The sequence below is a fragment of the Caretta caretta genome, chromosome 5 (genome assembly GCF_965140235.1).
Source record: "Caretta caretta isolate rCarCar2 chromosome 5, rCarCar1.hap1, whole genome shotgun sequence".
Lineage (NCBI taxonomy): Eukaryota > Metazoa > Chordata > Testudines > Cheloniidae > Caretta > Caretta caretta.
Genome location: NC_134210.1, coordinates 51,179,617 through 51,200,708, shown reverse-complemented (window position 1 = coordinate 51,200,708; position 21,092 = coordinate 51,179,617). Strand labels below are relative to the sequence as shown.

At 45.1% G+C, this 21,092-nt stretch overlaps 1 protein-coding gene across 1 annotated transcript; it reads left to right on the top strand.

Annotated features, from left to right (window-relative positions):
* Positions 1–9,904: 9,904 nt before the first annotated feature.
* CARTPT (CART prepropeptide) lies at positions 9,905–12,576 on the top strand. The gene is made up of 3 exons (XM_048851320.2): positions 9,905–10,143; positions 10,451–10,534; positions 11,243–12,576. Exons 1-3 carry the CDS (start codon positions 10,000–10,002, stop codon positions 11,348–11,350), a joined length of 336 nt encoding a protein of 111 aa, XP_048707277.1. The 5' UTR covers positions 9,905–9,999; the 3' UTR covers positions 11,351–12,576.
* Positions 12,577–21,092: the final 8,516 nt, after the last annotated feature.

Genomic DNA, 21,092 nt, shown 5'->3' with positions numbered 1-21,092 from the left:
CCCCATGTATAAACACGGTTGTAATACAGATACATAGTCAATATTCCTAACATCAGATACAAAAATGATACATGCATACAAGTAGGATAATCCTATTCAGTAAATCATAGCCTTTCCAATGATATCTCACATGACCTATCCTGCATAAAATACATGATGATTATATTATAATCATATAGTATCTCTATGAAGAATATGGGGTGCAGTGTCACACCCTTCCTGGCAGCGTGATCCTCATAGGTAATTGTGGCTCCACATGGGCCCAGCAGTCTGCCCACATGGCTCACGATGCCAAACTTTAAACACATGCTTAAATCTCATTGACTTTAATTGGTTTAAGCACATGCGTAAGTGCTTTGTTGAATCAGGGCTTAACATTTCAGTGTAATGTGATGCTTTGTTAGAGTTCTAGGGCGAACATATTTTTGTGTATTTTTTAATATAATGTAGCTTGCAGAGCCTGAATGTCAAGCATGGCAATTACTCTTTCCAGAGTTAGGGGTTGAAAATTGTGCCTTGTGTCACTGGAGAAAGGTAATTTTTCCTTAGCTTGGTACTCCGAATGCCCAAACCTCAGGTAGATGAATGCCAAATGGGATGGCTAGTGCCGCTACTCATGACTGGGGACCAAATATCTGCATAAATCAGCTACTCAGATGCTGATCCTCTCTGGTCCCTACCCTGGCCTGTGGGGAGAAGAAAGATTGCCAGCTAGAAGAAACCACCAGGAGAGCATGCCAGTGCTGGCTTTCCCTGGCTTATGGAGTAGAGGGGAGAAGTTCCCCTGGTCCCAGTAGGGTGAAGGAAAGAAATTCACCCAGCTACCTCTCATCTATACTCCTTGGGGAATGGGAGAGCAAACTGAAACAGGCAGATTGTCTGGAGAAGTGGTGGTTACTGAGTGGGACCTGAATATTGAATACAAGTAGCCCAACACGGGGCCAAATATTAGGTCCCATGTATACCCCCGCTTTGCACAAAAGTCTAAGATTTTACCTGTGTCTGTAAGTGTTCAGATATCAGTTCCTTCTAGTCTATAAGAAGTTGTTAATTCTGTGTCATTAAAAGGTTATTTCCATAGCTCTGGATATATTCCCCTCAATGCCATATTAATGTGGACATTCTTAATACTGTATTTTGACCCTTACATGTATAGTTATAAGAGGAATATTTTAAATTTTTGTAGTTAAAACTGCAATAGGGCAAAGAGCTGTATTTTGTTGTTTATTCTTGCATTTGTTATTGCATAACACGGTTTTATAACCGGGGTTGGACATGCTCTTTGCCCCATGCAGCTTGCTTCTGAAAATATGGAGAGGCTATCCTTAAGCCCCTATGAAAATAGCAGCAAGGCTGTATATAAAATAAAGCCTAGCAAGCATGCTTGAAAACAAAAATGAAGGTGAATATATATCACCAATGACTGTTCAAATAGCTACATTACTTCAGGCTTTCAGGCTCTTGCCTCCTTCTTTACTATTTCTGTCAGATGATCTGTCTTTCAGCCACCTGATCTGTTAGACCAGTTGTTTGAACAGCAGAGGATTACTTTGGCATGATATACTATGTGTGGAAGTATTCCCACAGAGAGAATAGTAATGAAATAATTCTGAGTAGAGAATAGTAATCTTGAGATGCAGCTAATGAAAGTGGATACATTTATATGGATTCATGCCTCAGAGAATGTTCACTTCCTCTTGCTTGTTATAATGTGAAGGAATAGTTATTTACTTTCGCTGCAGTATCTTCAATCTAATATATGCGTAGCCTCAAGTCAAAACATGTCTCTAGATAAATGGGACTGTTCCATTCTAACAAAACATATCTCCTGAAACAAGCGCGCTATAGAATTAACGCAAGCTTTGGCAAGCCCCACCAACGTTTCTCTGTCAAGAGGAAGACGTGAAGCAGAACCTTCCCTGAATTCTAATTAAATAATTATCATTTCCCCACCATGTGTGAAACTGCTTCTTAGATCATCTTTTCATATTAGCATCCTGTAGTTTGTACATGGACATTTATTACACACTGGATAAAACATGAAAAAGATGACAGAAGAACCACCACAGAGTGCATTTAAGCAGAGAGTTGCTGAAGTAACAGCTCATTCTACTTGGGCCATCTGGTTGTGAAGCTTGGAATGCATCTTTCATGCTATAACATCTGATGATGATGTGGAGCATGTTTACACTGGGGGCCTGATCCCATATTATTTGCATGCTCATTTGATCACTTTTAAACCCCAAAGAAATACAGAATTACGGCTGAGACAGACTGTACTTGTCGTCCTGTCCCTTGGTATTGCATATATATGACTTGTGCACAGGAGTGAATAGTAAATTTGTACAGGTCAGGTCAAGCTTTACTCTTAGATTGGTAGCTAAAGGACAGGTCAAGCTCCACTGCTCCCCTTTTACACCTGAGTAGGCTGATTTTCTGTCCTGTATTGTGGCTAGTTTGCCTCTCATCTTTAGTTTTACTTTATTTAGAAGCCCTCTAAAGTTTATCTGGACCATCATTTCCTCTAAAATACTACTTCCCACAAAAGCAAATACATCAGTGAAAGCAGTGGAATAATTATATACTACAGTTGGGGGAGCAGAAAACCAGGAGTGAGAATGCATTAGTGCGTCAGGGGTACAATTCAGATAGCAAAGATTGGGGTGGGGTGAGAAGAGACATGTCCCCTTCAGTCTCCCTCCTGTATGCTCACATGTATGATCCTGAATTTGCTATGAGTGGCTCACCCGTTCTAGAAGCTGACATCAATTGTATAAAAGAGACAAGGTGGGTGAGGTTATATCTTTTGCTGGACCAATTCTGTTGGTAAGAGAGAGACAAGCTGAGCGACAGTTAAACTGACCTAACCCCTGGTGTAGACAGTGCTAGGTTGACGGGGGAATTCTCCCTCTACCTAGCTACTGACTCTTGGGTAGGAGGAGTACATACACTGACAGGAGAACCCCTCCCATCAGCGTAGGGTAGTGTCTTCACTGAAGTGTTACAGTGGTGCAGGTGCAGCGCTTTAAGACAAAGTGGGGATGAGGGAAGAGAAAGTTACTCACCTTGCAGTAACAGGTTCTTTGAGATGTGTGTCCCTGTGGGTGCTCCACTCTCCACCCTCCTCCCCTCTACTTTGGAGTATTATTCTCCACGGTAGAGAAGGAACTGAGGGGGTTGCAGGACGCGCGCGCTCAGGCAGACTCTAACAAGACTGCGAGACAGCACCTGAGCGCGTGCATCCCGACCAGGCACTGCTACCAAAGATCTCCAATCAACGGCGCCGGGATGCACTGTCACCTGGAGTGGAGCACCCACAGGGACACACATCTTGAAGAACCTCAATTACTGCCAGGTGAGTAACTTTCTCTGACCTCATCCCCCTTGTCTCTCTAATATCCTGGGACCAAATCAACTACAACAACACTGCGTATTTCAACTGTATTGCAGATTTCTCTTGGGAATGCTAATAGGTGCTGTATAAACACACATGTAGACACAGTCCCTGCTCCAAAGAGCAGGGAAAAACCAGACTCAAATAAATGTGGCAAGCAAACAAGGGCATGGGAGAAAAGAAGGTAACAGTAATGAGATCATGTAGTTACATCAGCAAGCAATTTTTGTGACTTAATGGTTCTGAATCATTTAACTGACTTAAAATATGTTATAAATTCACAGTCAAACCATAACGCTCTGTGCTCCCTTTAATATTTGCCTCCCCATTTGAAAAATACAACCCTAGGCTTTGTGCCTCTTATTTTTCTATTGTATTTGTTTTCTCTCTCTTCGTAGGCTGTTCCTAACTGATGCCCTAGCCACCACTATTACTTCCATTTTAAAATCTCTCCTTTCCACACTAGCCCTCCTCCCCTGGGGCAGCTACCACACAGGGGCCAGCGAGCAGAGTTGGTAAGTCTTTATATATGGCAGGAAGTCTATTAATTGCAGAGCATACACTGATGGCACTGTACTCCGAGGCTATGGAGATGCTGCAGAGGCTGCCCATTACCCAACTCATTGACTTAGGCCATGTCCACACTACAAAATTATGTTGACCTCAGTTATATCGGCATACAGTCGCTGCAGTTATTACATCGCTCGTGAGTGTCTACACCATGCTCCTCGTGTCGGCTTTGCACATCCTCACCAGGAGTGCTTGTATCAATGCAGACTGCAGTGCACTGTGGGCAGTTATCCCACTGTGCAACTTGCCACCATCCAGTGCATGGTGTTTGGGAAAGTTTTAGCAATCCCTCATAGGGCTGAAACCAGCCACGCAGGGGTGACTGGGAGCATGGGTTCAACTTCCCATAATGAAGTGTTCTCCATCCCACAATATTTCACACCTCCTTTCAAAATCCCTGCAAACCCACATGTCCTTCCTTGTTGTCCACCATCTCTGTCAGAAGCATGGATCCTGCATAGTTCTGCACTATAGTGATGAGCATTGTGAGAACAGGGCACACAATCCTTCAATATTTACAGAGTTGGAAGAGGAGCTGTGGGGAACAAGACGATACCTTGGAGGCTATATAAAAAGAAACAATTCAAGGCAGTTGGCGGCATTCATGGAGCAGCTGCAGATAGTGGAGACCAGTTCTAGGCCTGAGAAACGAGCACTGACTGGTGGGATCTCATTGTCATGCAGGCTTGGGAAGATGAGCAGTGGCTGAAGAACTTTCGGATGTGCAAGGCCACATTCCTGGATCTGTATGCTGAAGTCGCTCCAGTGCAGGGACACCAAAATGACAGCTGCATGGACAGTTGAGAAGTGAGTGGCGATTGTACTGTGGAAACTTGTGATGTCAGATTGCTTCTGATCAGTCAGGAATCAATTTGGAGTTGGGAAATTGACTGCTGGGGTTGGTGTGATGCAAGTGTACAGGGCCATTAATCACCTCTTGCTATACAGGACTGTGACTCTGGGCAGTGTGCAGGATACAGTGGATGGTTTTGCAGCAATGGGCTTCTTGAATTGCGGTGGGGTGATAGATGGCATGCATATCTCTATTTTAACATCAGACCCCCTTGCTGCAGAGTACATCAACAGAAACTGCTACTTTTCTACGTAATGCAAGCGCTGGTGGATCACTGGGGATGCTTTACCGACATCAGTGTGGGCTGGTCAGGGTAGGTACCGAATGTGCACATCTTTAAGAACACAGGATGTTCAGAAAGCTGCAAGCAGGGATTTTATTTCACTGGCTGTCTGCTGATTGTGAACAGCCAGATTCCAGGACTATAAGAAGAGCTCAACGGCTCAGGGCAGCTTTGAAATATCATTTTAATAGTGAGCCAGAGTAGTGTGTGTTGCTGTAGTGTGCTCTATCTGGCCTTGCTCTTTTTTAAACCAATATGAACCTTGCAGTGAGTGGTGTGTGGGGGTGTGTAGGAATGTAACATTGCCAATGCACCAGTTAATATTGTCTGTGTATGATGTTGTCATAGAATTTATAAAATGAAGTTACAGGAAATTGGTGGGTGTTAGACCTACTAAGCACCAGCAAGCATATGTTGTAAACTAATAAAGATGAATTATGTTTCAAAGTATAAGATTTTATTCTGTAACCGTGGAATTAAAAAATAATGTATAACTTAATCAAATTTGATGAACTAAGAGAAGAGAATTTATGAAGTGGAAAGAACAGTTATTTCCATTTCAGATGCACATGCACCAACCATATCTTTCATAGGTAAGTGTATGGGCACTTAATGTCCCCTGGGGTAGAGTGGTTGGGAGTAGTGCAGCAGCCTCTGATGCCATGTGGAAGGTTGAGTGGGGTGGGGTGCAAGGAGGTTCTGATATGGAGTTCTCTGTGGGCTGCAGAGAGAGGTGAACCCAAGACTGTTGAACATACAGGTCCACCAGAGTCTGCAGCATTTCTGTTTGTAGCCCAAGAAGGGCAAGCATTTCCTGCTGCATGTCCCTCTCCTTTTCTTGTGCCTTTCTCCTCTTCACTCTATCCTTGTCCATGCTGTCTGCAAGGGTGATCCTCCAAGCCCCATGCTAGCTCTCTGATTCAGCACTGGCTTGCAGGATCTCCTGGAACACGTCATCCCAAGTCCTCATCTTTCTCCTCCTTATTTGTTTCAGGCATTCCACTGGTGTGGAGGGGGAGATCCTCAAAGCAACAATGCCAGCAGCTAATGCTGCATCGAACAGAAGTCAGTGTATTCATGACAGAAATTGAAACTTAGGATACTGAACATGCTCCCCTTCATCCACACAAGTTGTCAGCTTGGGTGGGATTGGGAAAATGAGAAGGGAATAGCTCACAGGCATGAGTGTATGTGTATAGGTCAAAGAAACTGAATAAAGGCACCGTTTTCCATGGGCAGTGGTGATTTCAGCTGATATTTCATGCCTGAGGGTGACAGAGACAGACAGAGCTGCTGCGGCTGTCACAGTGCCTCCTGGGACCATATACTGCTAGAAGGTATACTCGAATGGTGCTGCCTGAAGTAATCGCTTAGTGGCATGGGAAGTGTCCTACCGTGGCAGAAGAAATAAGGCAGCTCTCCCTAGAAACCTTTGGCAGAGGATTGCAGACTACCTCCATGAAAGTTTCATCGAGATCTCTATGGAGGATTCCCTGACATCCTGGTGCACATAAACTGCAGAAAAGCAGATAGCAACGGTACCTCTCGGTTGTTTCACTAATTCTTCTGGCACAAGTGAAAACAGTAATCAACAGATGTGACCTGCTACTTTGAGGGTTCTATCCTTGTAATTTAAAAGCAAACTGCATCCTTCCCCAGCATCAGGCTCACCTGTGCTCAATTGATGGGACTGGCTGGACTGCGGTGGGGTCAAAAACATGTCCTGGCTCACTGCACATCTGGATCCCCTAGGCCACCTGTGCACAATACTCCTCCTCCTTGCTGTTCATGGTGCAGAGCCTGTGACTCAAGCTCCTCTGAAGTATCCACGGAGATTTTAGGGGCAGTGGTGAGGTCTCCGCAGCAGGTCTGCAGCTCTGCATCAGATTGATTGTTGGTCCCCTTTTCCTTCTGGTACACCTGCTGCAGCTCCTTGACTTTTAAGTGGCACTGCTGCTGGTCCCTCTTGTAGCCTTTCTCCTCCATGCTCTGAGCAATCTGCTCATAGATGTTGACATTTCTATGGCTGGATTGGAGCTGTGCCTGCACGGCCTCTTCTCCCCGCGGGCCGAGGAGATCCAACACCTCTTGTGTACTCCAAGTAGCAGTGCTTCTGCAGCGTGGAGCCAGCATGGTCAGCTGTGCTCCCCAAGCTGGGCAATTAGGAAAAAGAACTTCAAAAATTTGCAGGGCGTTAAAGGGGAGGAGTGGTTCCCTGGTCACCTGTCTGCTGGGCAATGGAGTTCACAACAGTGACCAGAGAGGCCAGGTTGGGGGCATTGTAAGACACCTCCTGCAGGCCAGTAACAGTCCATTTAAGTAACTCTGTATCTATGCTGGCACTGTGTTGAGCTAACTACTTCCACCTTAACTCTACGCCATTTGGGGAGGTGGCTTATTAAGTTGGCATAGCAGGCCATTTGTCAGCAGGAGTGAAATTTAAGAGTCGACACATCCACAGTTAGGTTGACATAAGGTGCCTTGTGTGGACTTAACTGTGTAGTGTAGACCAGGCCTTCTTTAGCTTTCCGATTCCAACCAACCATCAATGTCCCAACCCCACAAAACCTTCTTAGAAGATATAACTGCCGATGCGCTAGTGCAGGGAATGCCCTTCCAGAAGTGATATAGGCAAGGCACTAGCCATATTCTTGATCCCCATGTCTGCCGCAGGGCCTACAAGAAGTCAGCCAATTAATGAAGACTGTGTTGAGAGGCAATCAGGGATAGAGGAATTATTTATATATATATATATATATATATATATATATATATATATTTAATAGTATTTATTGATATGTATTTATGTATTTATTTATATATTATTTATAAGTTATTTCTACATCAAAAACAAACAGAAAAAGGCAAATATCCTATAAAATTGTAGCTTTCTCCCCTACCACACCTGTACCATGTTGCTTCTTTTCTTAATGTGAGCTCCTTGTGGCAGGGCACATAGACTCATAGAATCATAGGAGTGAAAGGGACCTTGCCAGGTCATCTAATCCAGGCGCCTGCTGCACATGTCTTCCTAGGTGATCTTGCAACTTGTACAAAAATGGAGCCCTGAGGCTGACTGGGGCCTCTGGCCACTAACAATATTACACACACAAAACTATACTAAAAGATTAAGGTTGCAAAGTCAATCAAAAGTTAGGAATTGCTTGAATTAAGGTTGCTCATGCAACTTTAGTTTGGCCCCCTTGTGTATATTCATTATGATACAATCTTTATATGATTACATACTATTTTTTTCCAAAGGATCACTGTCTCATTCAGTGCACTGATAGATCATGCTCTGGAGATGAATCAGGGTTGAGTAGTGATGGAGGCATTTGTGTATAGGGCCCCTGCCTCATTTGTTGCGGAAGTTAGAAGGTATGTAGTGAACGATGCAGGGACTGCAAGAAGAGAAAGGATGGTCTTATGGGTAAGGCAGTTGAATGCTGGTCTGGAGAATTGGATTCTATCTCTGCCTCTGCCACAGAGTGTGATGTGATGCTGGACAGTCAAGTCACTTAAACAAAACTTTTCAGTTTTGCATGTTCCTCGTTTTATGACTGTTCAACTCAAGACCTTGGAATCTGATTTTCAGAAGCTCTGAGCGTGCACATAGCTGTAACTGAAGACTAGGTGGGTTGGCTTTGAACATAAGTGTTATAAAATGCTAAGTACTCTGAAAAATCAGGTCATAAGTGCCTCAAATTGGGCACCAACAGTGACATTGTCATTGTGCCTCTATCGATAAAATAGGATTGTTATGCAGAGTTGTAGCCGCATTCATCTCAGGATCTTAGAGAGAGACAGAAGGTGGGTGAGGTAATTTCTTTTATTGAACCAACTTCTGTTGGTGAGACAGACAAGCTTTGGAGCTTACACAGAGCTCTTCAAGTGCTGCATTAGTTTTTCTCTCTAATCAGTTGCTATTTTTTCCTATCCTGGCTGCTCAGCTGTTCAATGTTTCATCTATTGCTATGTGGAATGTGATTTTAGAAATTAGATTACTAAAACTAGAGGTGAGCAGTTAGCTTAAGGGACAAGGAACATATTAAAACATAACTTTATGTTGACAGGTTTCAGAGTAGCAGCTGTGTTAGTCTGTATCCGCAGAAAGAAAAGGAGGACTTGTAGCACCTTAGAGCCTAACCAATGTATTTGAGCATAAGCTTTCGTGAGCTACAGCTCACTTCATCGGATGCATTATGTTTATGTTGACGTATCCATTCAACTGCATTGACTGTTGAGAAAGGTCGATACTTGAAACGTTGGTTGAACAAGCTATTCCCTAGACAATGATGGAATTCACCAAATAATAAAGGTGTTGACTCGTATTTGACTAGTGTGTTTGAATAAAAGCCACACCACCACCACCCAAGCTCTGTGCAGCATTTATGTATTATTATTCCCTGAGAGCTTTCCCGTCATGTCATGGGTACCTCTACCAGTGGGCAGGAGCCCGGAGCAGTTACCACGGGGACTGCTGCTTTCGCCTGCCACGGCCCGTGGCAACTATTTTGAAAAATCTGAATTTTCCTTCTGAGGAAAAACCCAACCTCCAATTCCCTTCCCCCACCCCCGCCCCGCATCCCCCCGGGGCTCCAGGGGGCAGCAGGAAACTCGTGTAGCTCAGGGGGTTCCAGCCCCTTGGCGCGCACACATTCCGCTTGTTGCTGTTTAAGGCAGCGGCTCATTCGCTTGCCCCTAAGCTTCCGCCCCCTGTCCCTGCCCTGCTGGAGGCTGAGGTCACTGCCTGCACCCAGGAGCCTCTCCCACCGGATCCCGCTGCCGGGGCGGGGGCCATTGACGTAGCGCGGTGCAAGGGCTCTGTCAACAGGTTCCCCCCGCCCCCCGCGCGCTCTATAAAGTCGGGGCCCGGCGGCTTCGCGGCGCTTCAGCACCATGGAGAGCGCCCGGCTTGTCGCTCTCCTGAGCGCCACCCTGGTGCTGCTCCTCGGCGCCCGCGGCCAGGAGGAGCCGGAGCTGCAGCCTCGCGCCCTGGACCTCTACTCCACCATGGAGGACACGTCCCACGAGAAAGAGCTGGTAGGTGCCCGCCCAGGGGGGAGCTCAGCCGAGCCATGTGCAGGCTCCCGGGGAGGCGAGGGCTGGGGGAGCCCAGGCTGGGATCCTTCCCGAACCCCCTCGCTGGGTACCGAGCGGCCGGGGGTATTTCAGGCAGCCGCAGGCGGGATCAGGGCTGCAGGTGGCCCGAGAGCTGGAGACTCCAGCTCTGTGTCACGACAGCCCTGCCGGGAAACGGAGCGGAGCGCCCGCCTTAAGGCGCTCGGTGCTCGGCGCTGTGTGCGCGGAGGGCAGCGCCCTGGTGGGCTGAGCGCTTGTGTGTTTGCAGATCGAGGCGCTGCAGGAGGTCCTGGCGAAGCTGAAAAGTAAAAGGATCCCGGTTTACGAGAAGAAGTTCGGCCAAGTCCCCATGGTGAGTGATTTCAGGTCCGAGCCAAGCCTCCGGTTCTGTCAAATGTTTCCAAGGCCAAAAATGGGCTCTCCCCGCTACAACGATCGGGACAGCGAGATAAACTCAACTGAGGCTATTGATCTGAAAATTCAGGATCACCTTAGCATTGGACTAGACCATGAGACTGAATTAGACAAATACTTAAAAGATAACAGTGGGGGAGATACGGATCTCAAATACACGGGTGTAAGGGTGTCAATCTGGAGTAAGTCCAGTGCCTTCCCTAGAGACACTCCAGATTTACAGCCCTGTTACTGAGATCAGGATCTGTGCCCTCTTCTCAAGCAGTGAATGTGCTGCTGCTTCTCTCCGGGGAAAATACATTTGTAGTTCATTGAGCTGATCAGCTTTTGGTAACTCTTCTGTTTAATTTCTGCAGCATAAGATACCTTGGTTTGGCTCCCACTGTTGGCAAATTCAGTCTTTAACATTCTCGCTGTAAATGTCACTTTTCTCACGCTGTCTCGAAACAATTCAGATGGAAACTGAAGCAATTCTAAAAAAAAAAAAATGAGGAACTTTGAGATAAACGTTTTAGTAGCTGAAAGTAAATAATTTATGTAGTGCCTCCAGCACTCTGGGTGCTGTAAAAATAACCAGGAGTTGAGACCTTGACCATGTCGGTTGCTTTGTTCTGTCCTGTGCCTAAGAGTTTGTTGCTATTTACAGTGTGATGCTGGCGAGCAGTGTGCAGTGAGGAAAGGAGCTAGAATTGGGAAGCTCTGCGACTGTCCAAGAGGAACTTCTTGTAACTCTTTTCTTTTGAAGTGCTTATAAAGAATTCCCCACGGAACAACAAAAGGACCCAGTGACCTTGCCTGAAAGTAATACCTATGCTCACCTGAAGGCAGTGGAGAAAACCTCTTGTGGTTTGTTATTCAGAGAAAGTCGGTTAGAAATTCTAAAGATGCCAGTGCAGTGCCATGTCTGATGTTCAGCATTTGTGCTCTCTTTCTCTGTTTAATTTTGTCAGTCAAAATGTGTGTATCGCTGTGTAAAGGAGTTTCTTATATTTGGAAATTGTATTTTTGTATGTGGAATGTCCTAACGCAAATTAGAGCTAGACAGCACTTGTAAATTACAGGCCTTTCCAGAAATGAACTGAGGGGGAAACAAAGACAAAATAATATAGCATGTACAAATTATACATAGTGATGATTTTAGTTTATTGCCTTTTTGCGTTACAGTCTATAAGTCTGCTTCATGCTAGGGAAATTGTATGATTGGCTACACCATTCTGTTGACCAGCCCATTTGGTGAAGCAGCTGCTGCTGCTGGTATCACTAAGCCGTCAAAGCTCAGCTTTGGTGTCTCAGTTGAAAGACACTTTGGATGCAGCATGCTCATTCCCTAGTGGGTGTGAAGTGCCTCATTGCAAAATACCAACTCTCCTGGAAAAATAAGGAGTGGATTTCAGAGGTTTCTCCAGCCCTCCTTGATCAGAAGGGTGACTGCATTTTGATTTGGAACACAAAGGTGTATATGAGTGTGAGGGGCAAAACTTGGAAAATATGGGGATCCTTCAGCTGTTGTTAGCGATGCACAGGCACTTCTATGTGAAAAACTCTGGCCCGGTATCTTCATTCAATTAAGTACATACAACTCCATAACGGCCAGTGGGAGAGTGTTCATGCCTCTGAGGGTAGAATTTAGATTTAAGGATGATAATCTTACAATATTAGCATTGTAAATATGAGGAAATCTTGCATGAAATTGATAGGACTCACTGGTATAGTAACATCTTCCTGTCTGACTAAATAATTGCTTTCCCAGGGCTACTATAGAGAGAAACTGTCTAGATTCATTACCAAATGATGCAGAATGTTTCAATTATTTAAAGGCACACAAGACAAATTATTCACATATTTCTATAACAAACTGACGTAAAGCTTCTATTACATGTTTCATAGGTGTCCTATATATTTCAAAAAAGTCATAATGCGTTTTCAACCTTTATTTACTTTATTTACTCTCTGTTAATAAAATCATTGTGACAAGGACAATGTTTGGAAAAAGTTTTAATTTTGTGAACTCCCTTCTGCAAAAATGCAGGTCAGTTACCATGATTGTGCACACAAGTGGCATAGACTGCATGTGAAAATGGACAGTTGGATACTTAAAAAGACATTTCTGCTCTGATTTTTGTGCACAAATTGAGGCTTAGTCTCATTATTCATTTAATTCAAATTGCTGCACATGTGTATGATTTTTTCCGGATGTCATCATCAAATAGCTCAGTTATTGTTCTTCCTTTGCCTTGGGAGACATATATCAGAATTCAAAGGGACAGATTTATGGCTTGTCATTAAGCCAGTGTTGCTGCACCACTTATATTCTAAATGCAAAAAACAAAGTTAATGCCTAGATAAGGGTGATTGGTGGTATGTTGTCCTCTTGCAGAACACTGAGTTGAGCAAAACTCAAACTTCTGAAAACCAGGAAATACACAGTTATGGTTGCTCAGGCATCCTTAACTCTGCCTTCTTTCAGCATTAACACACATACCTTTACGCTGCCAACTCCATAGTTACTGAAAGCTCTTCACCTCCTTTTACAACCCAGTCCCTCTCACCGACAGGATTCCATATAACACTATTAAAGGACAAAAAGAAAAAAATATTGTCCATGCCATCTTCCCTCCAACCTCTACCAGCAATGCCTCAATATACACATAGCACATATTCACACTGGCCCTTGGCACTATAAAATCAGCAGGTTCCAGATCCTGAGATACCCTCATACATTTAGCCAGCTCCCCAGAAAGAATATCACATGTGTACAATTTAAGAACCACTTTACAGACTCTTATAACACCCTTACCCTGAGGCTATGTCTATACTGAGCTGGTTGACTAATGGTATGTATGTTAATGGATTACATTGGAGCATTGCTGAAAGAGGGCAGAGTTAAGGTTGCATGGCACCCTTAACTCCACATTGCCTGGTTTTTCAGAAGTTTGAGTTTTGCTCAACTCAGCATTCTGCAAGGTGGGGAAGAAGGGGGCAACACGAAGCAACTTTGACTCTTCACTAACTTAGCTTTTTGCCGTTGAATGTTCTTGTTTTTTCAAACGGGAAAAGATATGTTGCTGTTGGGAGTTAGTAGTCATATAGGCAGTTGTATGTATCCTGCCCCGCAATTACCATACAAAGCCAGCTGTTCCCCCCGGCCCTCCACACATCAGCTGGACCGCACCAGCCCTGCTTCAGCACACCTCTCCAGTCATGCCCCTGACATTCAATGAATCCCCCCCACCACCACAAGCAGGGCACACATCTCTCTGAAGTCTTCACTCCCTGGTCTACAAATGGAAGACCGGGAGGAGGAGGGGTTGGGGTATGCTGGCAGAGCTGAGAGTGCATGGGAGGTTGAGGTCCACTGGAAGAGCTGCAGCTACAGGAAGATTGGGTTGTATGGGCATAAATGGGAGCTGCAGGGTGGTTGGGGTACAGGAAGGTTGGGCTATGCTGACAGAGTTTGGGGCATAGGGGGCTGGGGGGTACCATGCCTCCCTCACCTGAGCCCCCACCCTCTCTTGCTTTCCTTACTATCCACCCCTATTTATCCCCCCTCCCCCAAACCCCTCCTCCCCTCACAGCAGCCCCCAAACCCTTTCCTCCTAGTCCCCCACTCCTCTGTCCCCTAATGCCCTTCTCCACCTAGGAAGCATTCACATGGCTAGTTTTTCTTCCCCAAAGACTTTCATTAAATTCCCCCCAAATGAAATTGCCACCCATGACTCTCAAACTATAGCAACCTCCAGCAATTCAGGGCTGGTCTACACTTTAACATGCTGTCATAAATATAAAGGGAAGGGTAAACACCTTTAAAATCCCTCCTGGCCAGAGGAAAAAACCTTTCACCTGTAAAGGGTTAAGAAGCTAAAGGTAACCTCGCTAGCACCTGACCAAAATGACCAATGAAGAGACAAGATACTTTCAAAAGCTGGGAGGAAGGAGAAAACCAAAGGGTCTGTGTCTGTCTGGGTGATGCTTTTGCCGGGGACAGAACAGAAATGGAGTCTTAGAATTTAGTAAGTAATATGGCTAGATATGCGTTAGATTATGATTTCTTTAAATGGCTGAGAAAATAAGCTGTGCTGAATAGAATGGATATTCCTGCCTGTGTGTCTTTTTGTAACTTAAGGTTTTGCCTAGAGGGATTCTCTATGTTTTGAATCTAATTACCCTGTGAGATATTTACCATCCTGATTTTACAGAGGTGATTCTTTTTTACTGTTTCTTCTATTAAAATTCTTCTTTTCAAGAACTGAATGTTTTTTTCATGGTTCTTAAGATCCAAAGGTTTGGGTCTGTGGTCACCTCTCCAAATTGGTGAGGATTTTTACCAAACCTTCCCCAGGAAGTGGGGTGCAAGGGTTGGGAGGATTTTGGTGGGAAAGAGGTTTCCAAACAATGCTTTCCTAATAAATAAACCCCATTAAACGTTTGGTGGTGGCAGTGGAAGTCCAAGGGCAAAGGGTAAAATAGTTAGTACCTTGGGGAAGTTTTAACCTAAGCTGGTAAAAATAAGCTTAGGAGGTTTTCATGCAGGTCCCCACATCTGTACCCTAGAGTTCAGAGTGGGGAAGGAACTTTGACACATGCGGTGCAGCTGCACTGCTGTAGTGCTTCTGTGAAGATACTACTACACTGATAGGAGAGCTTCTCCAGTCAGGCCTTGTCTACACTGGCAAGTTTCTGCGCAGTGAAGCAGCTTTCTGCGCTGTAACTCCCGAGGGGCACACACTGCCAAGCCACTTAGTGCGCAGAAACTGTGCAGTTGCAGCGCTGTAAAAACACCACCCAGACGAGAGGTGTAGAGCTTTCTGCACCAGGGCTACAGCGCTGCCGTACCAGTGTAGATACCGTGGTCGATTACAGCGCTGCAATTGGCCTCCGGGAGGTGTCCCACAATGCCTGTTCTCACCCCTCTGGCCATCGGTTTGAACTGTACTGCCCTGCCTTCAGGTGACCAACTGTCAGTCCCACCCCTTAAATTCCTTGGGAATTTTGAAAGTCCCCTTCCTGTTTGCTCGGTGACGTGTGCAGTGGTCTCAGTGCATCTTTCCAGGTGGCCAGGCCTTCTCCACGCACCAGGCAATCCCCGACTTGGAGCAATGCCGAGCTGCTGGACCTCATCAGCATTTGGGGAGAGGAGGCTGTGCAGTCCCAGCTGCACTCCAGGCATAGGAATTATGATATCTACGGTCAGATTTCATGATGTATGATAGAAAGGGGCCATGACCGGGACACACTGCAGTGCAGGGTCAAAGTGAAGGAGCTGCAGAACGCCTACCACAAGGTGCGGGAGGCAAACCACTGCTTGTGTGCTGAGCCCACGAGCTGCCAGTTCTACAAAGAGCTGGACACGATACTTGGTGGTGACCCCACCTCCATTGGGAAGGCCACTGTGGATTCTTTGGTGGCTCGCGTACCAGTCGAGAGTGGACCGAGCCAGGAGAAGGAAATCTTGGACGAGAATGTGGAGGGTGAGGGGGACCCAGAGGCAGAGGATGACTCAGAGGTCAGAGATGCATGCAGCCAGGAGCTCTTCTCTACCCCGGAGGAGGCTAGCCAGTCACAGCTGTCAGAGCTTGGAGAAGCACAAACAGGAGGGGAGGCCCCTGGTAAATGGCTTTGATTTTGGGAATCGCTGAAGCAAGTTGTTGGGGGCAGGAGGGTTGCAGAAAGCAGGCTTGTGTCTGTATGATGTGTGTACCACCACATGCCTAGTCCGAGTGGCAGAACAGGGTGTTGATTGACTCTCTCACTTCATGGGAATCTGCCTCAGAGATCTCCAGGAAACTCTCATGGAGATACTGGGCAATCCGCTGCTGCAGGTTCTTTGGCAGAGTTGCTTTGTTTCTTGCTCCATTAAGGGTAACTTTCCCATGCCACTCTGCCATCACTGGAGGGGGAAAGGGGGAACCATTGCTGCACACAGGCGAGCTGCAGAAGGGCGAGGGTGGAAGCCGCAGTCTTGGAGAAGATCCTCCCTTGATTCCCTGCTCACCCTCAGCAGTGAGATACCTTCCATAATGAATACAGTCTGTGGAAAATGTGGGGACAGTAATGATTATAAGGCCCCCCCCATAGTGCTGGCTCTCCCCCAGAGCCACGTGCTCAGTGTACAGTACAGTCCTGGAACACTGATTTCCCCATATCCTGCAGTTACCATTTTGGGGGTCTTGTGGCTCATGTGTGCTTGCCTGGGGTCAGCCAGTTAGTGACAGGTATGTGAATAGTGAGTGTGTTTTAAATCACTGAATCAGTGCTCTGTGTGTTGCAAACAATACTGCTTCTGTAAAATTTTGCATTTTGGCTTCACATATATGACCCTGGGAGCCCAGCCTCCCTCTTAGTTATCCCCGGATGAATGGCTGTGCAGAATTAGAAAGTGGCCATGAAGAAGAGGACTTTCTGCGTGATGTCATGATGCACTCCACTGCTGAAAAACAAGAATTGAAGGAGTGGTGGGACAGCGAGATGAGGGACTTTCCTCATCACAGGGCATTGGGACAGGACCCAGGATGCCCTGAGACCCCCTCCACCTTCCCACAACACTTAGCAGCAGACGAGGAAGAGCTGCTCTGTGGGATAGCTGCCCAGAGTGCACCGCGCCAAATACCGCTGCAAGTGCCGCAACTGTGAACACACTATTGTGCAGGCAGCTGTCAGTGTGAACACACAACAGCTGTTTCCTTTCAGTGCTCTCTGAGCGGCAATGTAACTGCCGGCAATGTAACTCTGCCAGTGTAGACGTGTCTTAAGAAGACCTGGCCTCAGTTAAAAACTCCTTTTGTCTTTGGTGGGGTCTTGTGATCCTTATCTGTGTTAACTGAAAGGTGAGTTCACAGCCATCAGGAAATCTGTGAGTTATCGAGGCATTAGCACCTCTCAGTTTAACAGTACAAGGCAGCAGAAAGAAATGAGTTTTTTTTTGGTGGGGGCCCTGTAACTTGGGAATCCTTTGAATAAATGACCCCAAATTTGGATCACTAATGCTACCTGTGACCCAGCACACCAAATTTCAAAGCAAACCTGAGTAGCCACTTGGCTTTTAGATCACCACAAGACTCAAGTTTAAAGTATATAAAATGATGGAACTGGAAACCCTCTAGCAGGTTTTCTGTATTGGTGCATGTGCCCTGTCAATATGTATAATTTTTTAAATGTTGTCAATTTGAGTCCCCCAGAGATTTACTGGGAGCCATGCACTGTGGTGTGTAAAACAGAGTGACCCCATTTTGACTTGCATCACATCAATAGTTTGATCTTTAGCTCTGAGGAAAAACAAAATCAAACCTGGAAACCTTTTTTAAAATGGCTTTCCCTCCCAGGGCTTATATCTCTGGAAACTCTGGCTCAAATAACTGTAAATTTGGGTCATTAACCCTACCCTGCACCCTCCTGAGGCACTCCAAATTTCATGTCAGAGAAATCTGACTAAGCTTTAGATGACTTAGAAAGGTTCTTAAACAGATCTCATAACATAACCTTAAGTATAGTGGCTTTCTTTGCTTTCTTTGTATCTGTGCTGATCCCCTCTAGTTCTATAAAAGAGGGAAAGTTGTACCCAAGTTATGCCATTGCTATGGCAGACTTTTCATTGTTTGTGGCCCACCAGAATCTACCCCGGCTTCTACCAACATAGTCCCTGGGATGCAATCAGTAACGAATTAAAGATGGTAGCATAAGTAATGCCAGTCCACATGGTTTTATAGAAAATAGGTTTTCTCATACAAACTTGATATCATATGTTGAGATTACAAGTTTGGTTGATAAAGGTAACTGTGTTGACAAAATATACTAGGACTTATGTAAGGCACTTGACTTCCTCCCACATGATAGTCTGGTAAAAATAGCAGAATACAAAATCAATGTAGTCCATAGTAAATGGATTAAAAACTGATTAACCAATAGATCACAAAAAGTAGGAATTGTCATCTAATGGGGGGATCTTTATTGTGGGGTCCTGCAGGGATCTGTTCTTAGCTCAATCCTATTCAATACCTTTATCAATGATCTGGAAACAAATATAAAATCTTTGCTGGCAAAATTTGCAAAATGACACAAAAATTGGCAGAGTGCCATGTAATGATGGCGACTGGTCAATTAACTGGCTGACATGGGACATTTGGTAAGGTGGGCTCATTAGAATAACATACATTTGAATAGAACCAAATGCAAGGTCATGCATATGGAAACAAAGAATGTCGGCTACACTTACAAGATGAGGGGGCTGTATTCTGGAATGCAGTGACACTAAAAAGGTATTGGCCACATGGTAGATAACTAATCAAATATGAGCTCCAGTGTAGTGCTATGGCTAAGAGGGCAAACACAGTCCTTTGGTGTCGATCAACTAGGAGTAGGGAGGCATTGGAGAAGCCATTGCTTGAATGCTGTGTTCAGTTCTGGTGCCCACCCTTCAAACAGGATGTTAAAATTTGGAAACGATTCAGGAAAAGAGCAGCAAGAATGAGTGAAGGTCTGGAAAACATACATTATAGAGAGAGGCTTAGAAAGTTAAATCTATTTAGTTTGTCCAAGAAAAAGTTAGGAGGTGACTTGATCACAGTCTACAAGCACCTGCAGGTGAAAGACATAACTGACAGTAGATTCTTATCCATCATGTCCTGCTGCTGCTTAAATAGCAGAAAAAGACATTACGAAGGCCAATGGGTAGAAGCCACAACTAGATAAATTCAGGCTAGAAATCAGGCACAGCTTTTTAACAGTGAGGGTAATTCATGATTGCCACATCTTAGCTAAGGATGTGGTGGATTCTCCATCACTTGATGTCTTTAAATCAAGACTGAATGTCTTTCTAAAAGTTATGTTCTAGCTCAAACAGAAGTTATAGGCTTGATGCAGAGATCACTGTGTGAGGATCTTTGGCTTGTGTTATGCAAAATATCAGACGAGATTATCACAATAGTTCTTTCTGGTCCTAAAAGCTATGCATCTGAATTTGGTCCTAAAAATCATTCTGCATCGTTAAAATCTGCAAAGACAAATCTATTGTTCTGAGAGAATTCCAAGCTTAGCTGGATAAGAAATTGCAGTTACAGTACCATGTGTGATGGGGTGTATAACCCCACACTGGGCAACAGGGGTTAGAGAACTACTTTAGGCTCAGCCAGCTGCACTGCACCACACCTGTAGGAGATGCTCCAACTGGAGGAAAAGTTAAAAGGCAGGGGAGCAGCTCATTTGGGGACAGACTGGGGAAGAGAACAGACCTGCAACTATAACAGAGAAGAGCTGAGAGAAGGCAGAATCTCTCTCTAAGACAGCTGCTTAAAGGTCCCTCCCTGAGAGAAGGGAGGACCTGCCACAGAGACAGCCTGAGAGGGAAGCATTCCCCTCTTCCCCCTTCATATGAACTCTGGACTTTGGTAAGCCTCTTTATTTTTTGTTTGGACTCCCACAGCCTGGGAATGCCTTGGACTGAGCTGACTGGGGGGAAGGGGGGCATACCATGGGAAGAGGCAGTTGCTGCCTGAGAAAGAGAGCCTCCATGCTGCACACTGCCATATGAAAGTGCCTTGTGGTAAGTGGGCACCCTTCACACTGCCTTAACCCAGACTGTGATTTTGGGACAATTGTGGGGGCGGAGGGGAGAAGAAATAAGAAGTGGCCCGGGAAGGGCAGCCTTGACTGTAGGATCACTGATTCAGAGCCTGGTGGAGTGGGAGCACCTGGACTCCCCTACCAACAACCCCCCTGCAGGTCATGGGCCTTCATCTTGACAACTAGATGACTCTACTTGACCAATCAAACCCTTCTAGTAAGGTGGCAAATTCATGACTGGCTTGCCTTAGTGATTCAAATGTAAGTCAAACAACATTGTACTGATGATAGCCACATGATATGGATTTTATTATTAATATTATGTATATCAGTGGTAAATATGCACACTCAAGGAGATTCAGATAGAATTTCCAGTAGCTTCTTCAGGATAGCTGTCTTTTATTGATAGCTTGCCAAACCATGAAGTCCTGGGGCATTTATGAAAGAGAAATGTCCCTGTTTTGTGATATGGGGCAAATAATAGAATTGAAACTTTGATTATCTAAAAATCTAAAATATGCGTGTTTTATTTGATAACTGTACTCAGATTATAGAATCAGTGATTTCCTTTTGATAGGAAATCAAACTGATATAAAGGAAGGTACTGACTCGGTTTTAGAAATTATACTGAGTTGAGAGTTTGACCCAAAATATTCAGAACACACTCTAGGGGAGACAAGTTGCCATAAGAGGAAATTCTGTTACTAGGAGACAACCATTAAGTACCCTAAAATGTGTGATCATGGCAATGTTGAATGTAATCGACAGGAATGTATTAATTGTTTAAGGCACTTAGAAAACTGCTTGGCTGTTAAACAGTAAGCTGGTCTCAACTTTAACAATAATGGTGCTACCGCCCTGCTACAAGAAGGCTTAGTTCTGTACTTTAGCTTAAGGAACCCCAAATTCAATGAATTAATGAGTAATGTGGTTTGGGTACG

What these genes read in the sequence shown, in the direction of transcription:
- CARTPT (XM_048851320.2), top strand. Translation starts at nt 10,000, where the DNA reads ATGGAGAGCGCCCGGCTTGTCGCTCTCCTGAGCGCCACCCTGGTGCTG. An exon ending in CGTCCCACGAGAAAGAGCTG is followed by an intron (nt 10,144 to 10,450) that starts GTAGGTGCCCGC and finishes GTGTGTTTGCAG; the next exon opens with ATCGAGGCGCTGCAGGAGGT. An exon ending in AGTTCGGCCAAGTCCCCATG is followed by an intron (nt 10,535 to 11,242) that starts GTGAGTGATTTC and finishes TGCTATTTACAG; the next exon opens with TGTGATGCTGGCGAGCAGTG.